Here is a 13322-nt window from a genome sequence, read left to right as displayed (position 1 = left end):
AGCTTCTTTGCAATTGTAGTGGCCAGGCTGACTTTATTTCTCAAGGTCAATTGAGCCGAAAAAAATTTCTATAAAAACAATAAACATACCAAGTTAGATATACCAAAAACTACACTGTGAAGATATACCAAAAACAATAAACATAAAAAGTAGTAGTTTATTCTTGAAACTAAAATTTGCAACACTGTTTTGTCTTTTGGTTGAAATGAAAATCGCAACGAGAGAATCGCAACGCGAGATGACAATCGCAACGAGAGAATCGCAACGCGAAATGAAAATCGCAACGAGAGAATCGCAACGCGAAATGAAAATCGCAATGCGATTTTGGTTTCGCGTTGCGATTCTCTCGTTGCGATTTTCATTTCGCGTTGCGATTCTCTCGTTGCGCTTTTCATTTCTCTCGTTGCGACAGTCATTCTCTCGTTGCGATTTTCATTTATCTCGTTGCGACTCTTCTGCAAATTGAAACTTGAATGGATTGCATTACTTCAACCAAAAGACAGAACAAAGACAAAGACAAATACTAACTTGAAAATCGGAACGAGAGAATAGCAACGCGAAATGAAAATCGCAACGACAGAATCGTAACGCGAAATGAAATCTAAGTGAAATGGTTAATCTATTATTGAAATGACCAGTAAACTTATCATCAGTTTCAATATGAAAAACCTACAATAATGCAAACATTTCAAAATAAAAATAATTAAAAAAACTAACCCTCGGAGGTTGATTTTCCATTTCTGAATATTGTGAGGGATTTCTGACCGTGAATGGTTGTGAGGGATTTCGCCGGAGATGGGGACGGAAATCTTCGGAGATGGGGACGGATTTCTTCGCCGTAGAGAGTGAGAGATGGAGATGGGACTGAGTTGTGATTTTAGGTTTTAGGTTATGAGTTGCGATTACGGGATTTTGTCTTAATATTCTTTTTGTAATTTGAAAATAAAATACGCGTAGCGATTATAATGGCGCTTTAAATATCGCGTTGCGATTTACGGATACGCGTTGCGATTTTATGTATTATCGTTGCGATTTACGGATACGCGTTGCGATATACGGATACGCATTGCGATTTACCCATACGCGTTGCGATTTACGGATACACGTTGCGATTTACGGATACGCGTTGCGATTTATGTGTTCGCGTTGCGATTTTCATATTCGCGTTGCGATTTTGGAAAATCGCAATGCGAATTTGTACTATCGCATTGCGATTTTCAAGAATCGCGTTGCGATTTTGGAAACTGATTTGCGATTTTGGGGATCGCATTGCGATTTTTATTTCGCGTTGCGATTTTGTTGGTCATTTTGGCAAATCCAAAAAAAGTTGGTTAAAATCGTATATTATAACTTTTTTTTGGTCACTGAGGCGATTTTCTCTTATATAAAACCTGAATGTACGTGTACCCCAAATGGCGGAACGTGATGTGCGCGTGGCTGCCTTTCAGACTCCATAGCTGAGAGGAGACGCCTCCGACAGTGATGCAGGGGATCCGAGACAGATGATGCTGAATTGTCAGATTGCACCTTGATGGCGTTGAGATACCATGAATTGGCAGATCAGCGTAAAGACGGGAATTGATTGTGACATGTTCCTCATTGGGGTCGTTTTGAGTATGTTTCAGTCTTTTGGTCATAACTTTGGCTACAGGTATCAGAATCGCGCATAAGACTCCAATTCGGAAAGCTCCTTTCGACGCGCACGCTCTCCACATGGAGCATGTGGCCTTTTTTTCAACCTCAAATTATGTCGTTTTCCCCTCCGAATCACTAGAATTAGATATTTTTTACTATTTATGGTAATATTTCGATTGTCAATTAGGAAGTCAATTTAAATCCGATTTAGGCCGGATTTTTTTGGATATTGCTTATTTTATTTCGAATTTCAATTTAGAGTGATTTTCGGGATTTTGCTATTTTGGCAAAATTCGAATAAAGACGATTTTTGGCTATAACAGTCCGACTTGTGGACTGATTTTGGCATTGTTTTGATTTGATAATATTTTATTAAACCCTAGAGACTTTTTCTCTGGATTTTTTTGGGTGAATTTTCTCTTGTGAATCATCTGTTGAAACGCTTGCAGGATAGTCATTATTCTGCCTGGCGTCAGACAGACCAAATATGACCAAAATAAAATCATTAGATATGATTTTAAAAATAATAATAGTTAGATGATTAAAACTAAAATTAAGTAATAGTTAGATGATAATATAGGTAGTTTACCCTTAAACTTATTACTTTTCCTGTTCTCTTTGGTGCATCAGTCAACATGCCACCAGCAACTGCTGTCAACTACAGCATTTGTAGATATTATCATGACTGGTGGAGTCGCCATAACTACATACTCTCTGGGCCACTTGACGCTGGATTGGCCTTCATGGGGGTTATTGCTATACTTATGCTTAGGGATGGAGCATGCTAGCCTTAGTTTGTCGGATCATTGTCATTTGGCTTCTTGCCGAAGAGATCATAGTTAAAGGCTACCCTGTTTTCTGAGTCACTTGAATTGTATCATTTGAATGATTCTTTGTCCATTCCACGTTTGTAAATAAGCCTGTATGTTAACTGTAACATGTCGGCATGCTCGTTCTGAGCAGCAGAAAGTATCTATATGATTATTATTTGATACACTGTCAATGGATAACATACATTACCGGATGATATTGCATAAAATGCTAGCTTTATAAAGACGACAATGGAAAATATATCGCCAATATGAGTGTCAGTTTAAGGATACAATTAACTGTTTATAAATCCATGAGAAAAAGGATAAAAATAATAAATTTCCAGTTCCCCTGTTGGAAAATACTTGCTGGATTATTGATTACTAGAATTACAGCCACCTGAACAAGATGACAACGCCACTCACAGCTCTTCTTTTGGTTTCTGTTCTTCTACCATTGCAGGCTCCTCCATTTTTGTACCAAACCCATTGTCCACCCAAGCAAGATAACCTCCTCCCAAGTTTCTTACATCCTTAAAACCCTGCAACACCCATGAGTACAGTCAATTACAACCGGTCCAAAGACTTTGAATCTGAAGGTCGTGTCTCAGACTCGGAGTTGGAATCGAATAAAACTCACAATTTTAAGAAGCTCAGCCGTTGCAGAAAGGGATCTCACCCCACTTTTGCAGCCCTATAAGCAAAAACAAAGTACTTAGCCGACTACATTTCCCACATCGTTTACATAGAGAAAAAGAAAAAGAAAATAATGAAATCGAAATTACCAATACAAGACGATCTTCCTCCTTGAAAGTAGCTGAAACCTCCTTCAAGAATTCAGGATTCTTCACCATACCTTCTGGTGTGTTGAACATGTACGGGATATTAATGATCTTCTCTGCTTCCACGTGTCCCTTCTGGAACTCTTCCACTGTCCTGTTAATATTGGAAATGAATCTCAGAAACATAAACTTTGAAGCGGAGAAGCCGACAAGTTTGAGAACAAAGAACTGAACTGAATCCGGTTATGTTTACCTGACATCAAAGTAAACATGGCCGGACTGAAGCAAGTGTTTTGCTTGAGTAACATCGACGGTAACAACTTGTGATCCTGTGCTGAAATATATGAAAAGAAGGAGAAAGAAGACTATCAAAGAAACACCCATATCGAAATTTTGCACCGCTTCCGACAGCCGACTACACTCGGTGAACACGAAAAGGAAGAAGAAGAAGAAGTTCACCTTTAATATGTTTAGTTTTGCCAGCTTTCTGCCGTTGTTTCTCAGATCCGGTGGCTGTTTTACTTGGTTCTCAACTATATTAATTTTAAAACAAAATTTAAATACCGGTTTTAATTATTTTAATTAGACTATATACTATGGTTAGTGGTTGCTATACTCGTCAACCATTGCGGCTGCCGCTGATTTGTTGCCGTGCGGGCCTTTCGTCCATATCTATGGGAAATGGAATGATGGGCCAGAATTACGAGTTGTATGGACTAATACTAAACGGTAAAAGTATCACATAAGCCAATGTATTAGGCGACGAATTACATCTTAATTCTCTATTAAATTAAATAAATTAATTCTTATATGATTTGTTTTAAGCAAATCACTCCTTCCATTTTACACTAGGATAAAGTAAAAAAAAATCTTATTATAGGGTGTTATTTTGTAGACTCTTTTTATTATTAAAAGTTATAAAATAGTTTTATGATTGTGAAATATTATTTTTTTAGTCTCTCAATTATTAAAAATTATAAAATGGTCACTCTACTATTTATATGTTCCAAATTCATCATTGTTAAAAAAATTGACGATCGCTTGAACTAGACGTTAACATGCTGATAAGGATATGATAAATCATATTTTAATGATGTTTATCGACACTATTGTTGCTTTTAAGCACTGGCTCAACATCATAATGCTTCAAGCATTGACTCGATGGCATAATGTCAAAATAGACTCGATCTACAAAATACAACTCAAATAATTTTGAGATCAAATTTTATCATATTCTAGTGAGTATTTTAGTATCCAACTCAAACAGTTGCCAATTTTTTTAACAAAAAAATGATGAGTTTAGAACATATTAATAGTCGAATAATTATTCTATAACTCTAAATAATTGGGAGACTCAATAAAATATTTTTTTATAGTTGAATAATCATTCTATAAATTTTAATAGTAAGAGAATATTCATATGTTCTTTACCCTTTTAAGTTAATATCGTTCAAAGGAAAGGCAATCATGCACCCTTAAAGGCACAGAAAAGTTATCTTTCACTTTCTTGAATCTTTCACTTCACTTCAGTAGCTGTGAACCATAGATATTCGATCCAAAACCGCTAGAAAAGGAATGGGTTCTATTTCAGAAACAAAATGAAATACATGTAAACATCTCTAAACTTTACAATCTGGATTCTTTCCCACTGAAAGACTAAAAGAAGAAAGAACGGAAAAGAAAAATGATTACAGAAAAACCAATTTGGATTGGGGAAGATGGTCGGATTGTGGGCGAGTCTCCGGTGGCAAAATTTGCCAGCCAATTGCTGACCTCGTCAGCTGCCTTGACCGGATCATGATCCAACTCCGATTCAACCGTGGTTCCTGTTGTTTTCTAACTGCATCAGAGTTAATGCCACATAAATACATATCAAATTTACAAACAAGCCATGTTTTTTGTTTTAGAAATTTACCTCGGACCACTAGGACAGAAAGTGATGGTATAATCGGCACCGGTGCAAGTGAAAGTGCCACTGGCATCATCAAAAGCATAGCTATAGGATTTGGGGCAAGCCGCCTTGAACACTTCTGAATACATGGATGGTTTACAAGCAGCTGGACTGTTGTAGGCGTCTTTACAACAGTATTCGAGGTTCCTAAATGCCTCGCAGGCTCTCCTACAGGCGCCGCCGCCGTTGATTCTCAACTCTGACGGGAACTTTTTGTTCAAATTCGTCACGCAGCCTGTAGTGGCACAGTCTCCTGAGCCTCCACTTCCTTGCACAAGCAAAGGCAAATTGTAACCATCGACCAGGCTCACGTCGTAGAAGTCCTGCATCGCCCCTGAACCGAGAGTAAACTCTGCCAAGGTGGCTGGCGGGGTGGCCCCTGCTCCATTGCATTCAACTTGGCCAGAGCCGCAGTCGCCTGTTGTGCATGATCTATGACCAGAGTCATCGAAATCGCAGCCTGTTCTGCCCCAGAAGCGACCGGACCAGCCTGAAGGGGCTTGGAAGGAACGAGAGCTTCCTTTCGTGAGTTCAAAGCCTGTACTTTCAAGTTTTGGACTTCCTGGATTAGCTAGAATTCCAGGCCATATTGTGTGATGGCATCGGTTTATAAATGTGAAAGTTGCAGCCGTAGCACCTGAACAAGAAATCAGAAGAAAACAGACAAATAGATTGGTTTACTTTTCAAACAGATCAAAACTTCACGAAATGCAAACAACCCAGATTCTGGAAAAGCATATATTCCCATTACCTTGAACGAACACGACGAGAATGAAGCTCAAGAACGTGATAAAACAATGGTGATAAAAGGAGAACCGAGCCATGGCGAACCTATGCCACTGTTATTATTTTAATTACTTATCTAAAATGTAACGATGAGAAGAAGACTACCATGCATAAAACCAAAAACTCCACTGGTTTCCTCTTATCTATTGAATGGTGGTAGTAGTACTGGGGAGAATAATTATCTGCTCTTCATCTCCTATATACTCAATAAATATAAAGTTTATATATTATAAACGTCTATGATGAGGACTTGACTCGCAGATGTCACGCATGGAAATGAAACATGACAATTTGACTAAACTTACATCTTTTTGTCGAATATATCACTTTCTAATACCCTTCGACTGATATTTCCCGAAGTAGCACCCTTTCGATTGAGGTGACACAAATGTGCATCTCTAGGAACGCGCTTTACTTGGGTTTATGCTGATTGGGATGCTACGAGTGTAAGGCGCATCCTCGAGGACGCACTTTCACGGGGTTCTACTAAGTCAGATGTCACGAGATAAGACGCATCCCCGGGAACGCGCCTTTCATTAAATGTCATAAATGTACATCCGTTTTTCCCCTGAACTACCCCTCCTCCTCCCCTATATAAACCACATCAATCCCCCCTCATTCTTCACACCAAAATCATATTCTCCTCTCTTATATAACTCAAATTCTCCAACTATTTGAGTTTTAAATTTTTTATTAGCGGTAAGAAATTTATTTTTAAGTTAGTATTTTTTAAATAGTTTTTATATTTTACAGTAATATAATTATATAAATATTATTTTTTTATTAAAATAATATTTATACAATTATTATTTATTTAAATTTATTAATTAATTATTTTTTGTGCTAATTATATTTTTTTTGTCTACAGTTATAATGGAAAGTGAAATGCTGCTGCGATTGGATGCAAACCATATCTCCAGACATTTTAGTGATATGATAATATTTTTTTAATAATTAATGTTAATATTTATTATTATTTTTAATTTAAAATTATCATGAATTTATATTAATTATAAATTTTTATAATGCATATTATTTAGGAAACTGGTCGTATTTTAGAGACATTTATTAAAAATCCACGTATACTGACACCACAACGTATTTTGCCATATTTGTCTTCTGCCGGGTTCGGGTATATTGCAACAATTATTGGCGGTTGCAAACTCGAACATGTCCTAATTTCTGCATTGATTGAGAGGTGGAGGCCCGAGACACACACATTTCATCTTCCATGTGGAGATAGCACAATTACATTGAAGGACGTCTCTATGTATCTGGGGCTTCCTGTCGATGGTAATATTATATGTGGTATGACGGATGGTGATTGGCAGTCAATGTGCCTGGAGTATCTTGGAGCTGCTCCGCTAGAGTTTAATGGATGTAGAATAGATTTATCATGGTTGAAAGCTAATTTTGAAGTTCTGAATGAAAATGCTTCAGATGCTGAAGTAAAGGCATGTGCTCGAGCTTATATTGTACGAATCATTGGAGGAATATTGATGCCCGACAAATCTCGCAACCAGGTGCATTGTATGTAGTTCCAGCATCTGATTGATTTTGATGAAGCTAGAAGATATAGTTTGTGTACTGCAGTTTTGGCATTTCTCTTTAGAGAAATGCGTCGTGCGACGAATTATAAGAAAACTGCTATTGGTGGATGTCTCCTGCTTCTGCAATCATTGGCGTGGTTCTGCATGTCTTTCTTATGCCCGATCGTCAATGAACCATACATATTCCCTTATTATTGAGGTAATTTTCGAACTAAATTTTGTTTTAAATATTTTTAGTTAAATAGGGTGATATTTAGTTTATATTATATTTCATAGGTAGTCAATGAAAAGAAAGAACCATAGAGATATACCTACTGGACTAGAGGGAATCTGTTTGCTTATTGATACAAAAACTTGGTATGAGGTATGTTTTGAAATCTGTTTAAATATGAATATTTTAATTTAAAATGTTAGATATAATTAGAATATTATATTTATTTGAATTGTATATTTATATTTCAGTTTCAGTGGATACCTTATGCGAGCGATGAAGTAAAGGCTTGCATCCCACCCCACCTGAGTGGGTCATTAGAGGTTTGGATGTCAATTGTACCTCTTATATGTTATGCTATTATTGAGTGGCATCCAGTTGATCGAGTGCTCCGTCAGTTTGGTTGTACGCAATATATTCCTAGAGCACCTAGGAATTTAGACGACATGCATAACATAGATAGACGAGGAAAGAAAGATGTTAACTGGGTGGTGAGACACAGAGATTAGATTGCGTTTTAGGAGAACCGATATGCACAGTTGGCCCCTCGACAATTTTACGCTGAAACTGATCATATGGTTACAGATAACTATATGGATTGGTTTAATGAAAATAGAAAGTCATTTCTACTTTCGACGGAAGCACGAGGGGTTAACATTCTTAGGCGTCGAGAGAGACGTCCACCGTCTCAATAGAAGAAAAAAATGTCCAGCTATGTGTAACATCATATAACCGTTAACCCTTATGTAATTAATATTCTATTTAAATGAATGTTTTTGTTTCTAATATTTAAATGTAATTGCATTTTCTATAATTTCTCAATGTATGTACACCTAAATAAATTTTATTTTTTTAAAAAAAAAATTAAAAATTATTTTATGATATTTATTTAATATAATAATTAATGTTATTTATTATAAAAAAATAATTATTAATTTTAAAATATTATAATAATTTCAACTTCTAAGTAGAGAAAAATATTAAATTAAACAAATTAAAAGTTATAAAAAAATTATGTATACGATGACACATTTCATGTTCTGATTGGAGGATTAAATTTATTAAATTAAATTAAAATTAAGACTAAATTGATAAAATATGTAAGTATTGAATATTAAATTTGTAATTATACTAATTTTATTAACTTGTGCATCAATATTTTCGTTAAATATTGATAACAGATGACTAGATTGATAACATTTAAATAATTAAGTGATAAAATTAATAGATCGATAATCAAATAAAAATAATATATATATATATATATATATATATATAACCATACGTGTACTATTATAATTTCATATATTTTTCCTATAACTACAATAAGATCAAAGCTGATTTTTATCTATTGTTCCATCCGATAATTTCATACAAATGACTATATGCCAAAGTCCCTGAAACATATAACACTAAAACCTAAATTCACTTCAGCTTTAACACGCATTTAAAAAATACATTCGATAATTCTTAAATTATAATTGAAATACTTTACATAATATATTATTAATTTATAATAATAATAAAAATAAAATCTTTATTATGAAAAAAATATCAGTGTGACATCAGACTCAGTAGAACCTATATAAAATGCATCCCCAGAGATCCGTCTTACATACGTGATATCTTAATCAGCATAAACCCAAATAAAGAACATCATCAGAATGCGTCTTTATGTCACCTCAGTTGAAATGATGCTATTTCAATAAATATCGATCAAAAGGATGTTAGAAAGGTAGATATTCGACCAAAAGATATGAGTTTAATCAAATCCGCGTGAAACATTGGGGGATGAAAAAGAGAAAAGTGTGGTCATTAACCTGCACTGTCAGCGTAAAACGATTCCACATAGACTAAATCTGGGATTGCCAATACGGACATACAAGTGTCCATAGCTTATTGCAGGGTCGCTGCATTGAAAGCACATGAAGGTTGGCATTTCGTTCGGGAACAACCGCCCAAGTTGGTTGGTGGTTTCGTTTTTTTAATGTTCAACTTTTGATGAGGATTTGCTTTCTCCAGCAACACGTCACTGTTTTAGGTAAGGGTCACTTTCCTGAATATGCGAGCCAAATAGTTTCCGTGTATGCACAATTCATGACAAAACTACTAACCTCGCCTTACAATAACAGCTTTTAAAATCCCAACTTGTTCCTAAAATCATTCCCACTAAGAAAGTAGATGATGTCTACTAATGCCCAAATTTTAGGCAACGTAAGAAACATTAAAAGACTTTTTGATATTTTAACTTTGTTTTGATTTGGTTTGAAAAGTTTGTGATGTGGTCAAAGATGGACAATTAATTTGAATCCAATGAGTTTTAAATTGATTTTATAATGTTAATTTTTTTTGTTTTAAATATTCAGGATTGAATTGGGATCGAGTTTACAGTAAAAAATACATTATCTAAAAATAATAATATAATTAATATTTATATATTTAGATATAATTATTATAATATCCCTATATTTATAAGTTTTCAATTAAATCATTATTTTACATAATAAATTGTTGGGTGTGTTGGATTGGGTACATACTTTCATCTTGAAAATCAGGTGGAGTTTCAAGTTGGGTGGGACTTGCTTAAACTCAGATCAGATTAGACTATGTTGAAGGAGTGAAACTTGTAGATCCGAATTTTTATTAAAGTTTTGTAATCGGATTCTCGTGTAGGTGACTCTTTTATAAAAATTTTATCTTAAGCAAACAATTTAGAACTTAATCACCAAGTTGCATGTCTAATCTAATTTAAGCAAGTTGTCTGATGTAACCAAGACGAATGTGCCTCATTTTCTCTTTCTGAAAAACTGTCTTGTAAGAACAAAGCATCCAAAAATCTGGTCTTTGGATCAAATGAACAAGATGGGTTGTTTTAAAAATTAACAATGTTGATTTATATATATATGATGATAAGTTGATAAAACTTATCAGTAAGTGATGTATGCCGTGTAGATAAGATTTTTTTTCCTTTTTAAATCGTAGACACCGTCGTCTACCTTTTCTCTATGTTTTTCTTTTCTTTTCTGGAATCCATGGTTCTTTAATAAGGCTTTAGTGTCATGGTTTATCACTATGATCATTTTTCTAGCAACAAAAACACATTCTTTTGCGAAAAAGTTCTGCTCCAATCTCTTCAAATTTCCTTTTCTTTTTTCTCCATAGAAAAAGAAGGTTTAATGTGATGAAAAGCATAAAAGTGGTTTTCACATGTATTCAATACATTATACGCCTTGGCACCAGGCAATTGAAATGTCCCAATTATTTTGAATCGGATTACTGTATATTTATATCAAGGACGGATCGAGAAATCAACACATTCGTGTCGAAAATTTTAAATTATTATACTTTTTACATATATTTTTTACTGATAATATGGATTCGCCCTCTTAAAATTTACAAGTTCGCCTCTCTTGATATAAAATCTGTCACCAAATCATACTAGAATTGTTATGACCATTGCCATCTATATGAAAAATATGCAAAATTCGCTGGGAGGATTAAGAAACTATGATATCGGGACGGACAACTCCATACTAATTTAATCATAGTGTCAGTTAATGTATTACTCTAACAGAAGCAGTGCACCACACTTGCCTCCAAGCCACTACGTAGGACTGCCAATACATGTTATAAGATTGTGGATTGTCGTTCCCTCAAAGTGCTATCCTTAAGTCTCTACACCATATCGATATGATCGGTCTCAACTTCTTTGCACAACACAAGCTTTTGTACAGCCTTATAATTTTGCATCGAAAGCCGATCATACAACAATACTTCTTAAAAAAAATCCGATAATCAACACCTTTTCGCTTCTCGAATCATATCACCGTAAATTATGACATCATCTTACAATTTTTTAGCACCATAAATATTAATTTTACACCACCTATGGGCTGAGGCTGCCAATAGAATGTTTCACAATTAACTTTCTCTCAGCGGCGCTTTTTATTTATTCTTTACAATCATAGAATTTACCTTACAAATATACATCATTCAACAAGATATTAATAGAAAAATTCTTGAAATAATATCAATAGTTTAGAAAATTTTGTTCTTCTTCCTTAAAGATTCGAATTTGAACGTCATAATCTTAAATAAGATAAATCCTAAATTCAATCTCTAAAGAATCTGTACAATCCTCCTAGCTAGATTTAAAAAATGGATGGTCAAACAAAGAACAGCCGATGTGGGAAATGGAAAAGGTAGTGGAATATGACGCCCCCTTTAGCTTTGTATGGCATTGAATCGTTCTGGAGGTGTCTATTTATCTTCTGCTTTTATAGAAATTCTTAATTTATTAACATGGGCTAGCTTTGCTTGAGTGTGTTAATCGTCTCAAAAGTGTCTGTTACCCCATTTTTAGAAATAAAATATTTCCTTTTGAGGATAAGATCTCCATCTTTGCTGAAAAAACAGAAAAGGTTGATTGAACAATATGAATGCACTCACATGTGCATGCGTTTAATGTATTGCACCTGGTGCTTTTCTGAGAGCAAATTAGCATGCCCTGATGCTCGTCATTAGTTTAATTTGAAGAAATACAAAATTGTCCAGAAATTCAAACCCGAATCTTCGAACACGACAATATGCAGAACACTCCGTCGGAATCATGGCAAGTAACTGCTGTGATCGTGGAACATGAACAAGCCAGGGGCGGCTTTTTTCCAACAAAGGTGAGGTGGAAATCAACTTATAGAACATGCATCCATGTGTTGGTAGGTCATATGCTTTGTGAAATAAACTTTATTTAATGACATTATCATCCATTTACATCCATACCAGTATGTTTCAAACTTCTTTCCTTGTCTGAATGACTAAAAAGGTATGATCTTTGACGTAATTGAGCAAGACAAACGGGCTATCACGTTCGAAGACTTGAAAAATGGATGGATTTGTACAGCTTCAAGTCAACAAATACAACAAAAAAATTCGTGCTTATGAGGTTGATAGATTGAATAGCCTCTTCCCAAGGCGAAAACAATGCTCTAGCTTTCGCCTGCTGTTACTATAATCCGAAAAATAAGATGAATAAAACAGAGATCGAAAACAAAAAGGAACAAATGAGAGAAACTAACTAATATTATGTCTAATTATTTGATTAAAAGGAAATCTAATATTATAATTTTTGTTTGGTGGGAGAAATAAATTGAGAGTAAACATGATCAATTTGTGAGCTTCGGTCTTGGAGTGCGGGGAGGAACCCCACGGTATGAACTTTGTTGCATATTTTATTTGTACATAATTATTGTACTTTTTAATATTAGCTTTTGACTAAAAGTAGAAATTTGAAGCAAGATTCTTTATAAATATTAAGTTTCTTTCTCATCAATTAATTAGTCTTGTAAATAGATAATGAGAATTAGATTTATTGTTAGACATGTTTAGAATTGTTGACTTGTAATCACAAATCTTTGAAATTTAGATATTATAATGAATTAGTCTCTTTTACTCGTGATTTTTTCGATTTTTTATATGATGTCATTTTCCATCTTTCTTTATTTTATCTGTCCTTATCTTCTCGATTATGATACCAAACATGAGGTGCACCATGAATAAAGGGCAAAAGGAAATCGCGGACGCAAATTAGGTAGAGTTAGA

At 34.6% G+C, this 13322-nt stretch overlaps 2 protein-coding genes across 2 annotated transcripts; both read right to left on the bottom strand.

Annotated features, from left to right (window-relative positions):
• Window positions 1–2765: 2765 nt before the first annotated feature.
• On the bottom strand, window positions 2766–3748 carry LOC120140887 (thiosulfate sulfurtransferase 18-like). Its single transcript, XM_039155887.1, has 4 exons — window positions 3480–3748; window positions 3230–3380; window positions 3085–3138; window positions 2766–2986 (listed from the first exon to the last, which is right to left on the bottom strand). The coding sequence occupies exons 1-4, from the start codon at window positions 3608–3610 to the stop codon at window positions 2867–2869; spliced, it is 456 nt and encodes a 151-aa protein (XP_039011818.1). The 5' UTR covers window positions 3611–3748; the 3' UTR covers window positions 2766–2866.
• A 1385-nt stretch (window positions 3749–5133) lies between these two features.
• LOC120140883 (thaumatin-like protein 1) lies at window positions 5134–6127 on the bottom strand. Its single transcript, XM_039155883.1, has 3 exons — window positions 6069–6127; window positions 5929–6008; window positions 5134–5814 (listed from the first exon to the last, which is right to left on the bottom strand). Exons 2-3 carry the CDS (start codon window positions 5999–6001, stop codon window positions 5138–5140), a joined length of 750 nt encoding a protein of 249 aa, XP_039011814.1. The 5' UTR covers window positions 6002–6008; window positions 6069–6127; the 3' UTR covers window positions 5134–5137.
• Window positions 6128–13322: the final 7195 nt, after the last annotated feature.

Source organism: Hibiscus syriacus, unplaced genomic scaffold, assembly GCF_006381635.1.
Source record: "Hibiscus syriacus cultivar Baekdansim isolate YM2019G1 unplaced genomic scaffold, ASM638163v2 tig00110788_pilon, whole genome shotgun sequence".
Lineage (NCBI taxonomy): Eukaryota > Viridiplantae > Streptophyta > Magnoliopsida > Malvales > Malvaceae > Hibiscus > Hibiscus syriacus.
This window is presented reverse-complemented; position numbering and strand designations above follow the sequence as displayed.

Coding starts and splice junctions, on each gene's coding strand:
- LOC120140887 (XM_039155887.1), bottom strand. CDS start 3,610: ATGGGTGTTTCTTTGATAGTCTTCTTTCTCCTTCTTTTCATATATTTC. Junction 3,381..3,479: donor CATGTTTACTTTGATGTCAG/GTAAACATAACC, acceptor CAATATTAACAG/GACAGTGGAAGAGTTCCAGA. Junction 2,987..3,084: donor CGGCTGAGCTTCTTAAAATT/GTGAGTTTTATT, acceptor TGGGTGTTGCAG/GGTTTTAAGGATGTAAGAAA.
- LOC120140883 (XM_039155883.1), bottom strand. CDS start 6,001: ATGGCTCGGTTCTCCTTTTATCACCATTGTTTTATCACGTTCTTGAGC. Junction 5,815..5,928: donor TCTCGTCGTGTTCGTTCAAG/GTAATGGGAATA, acceptor TTTCTTGTTCAG/GTGCTACGGCTGCAACTTTC.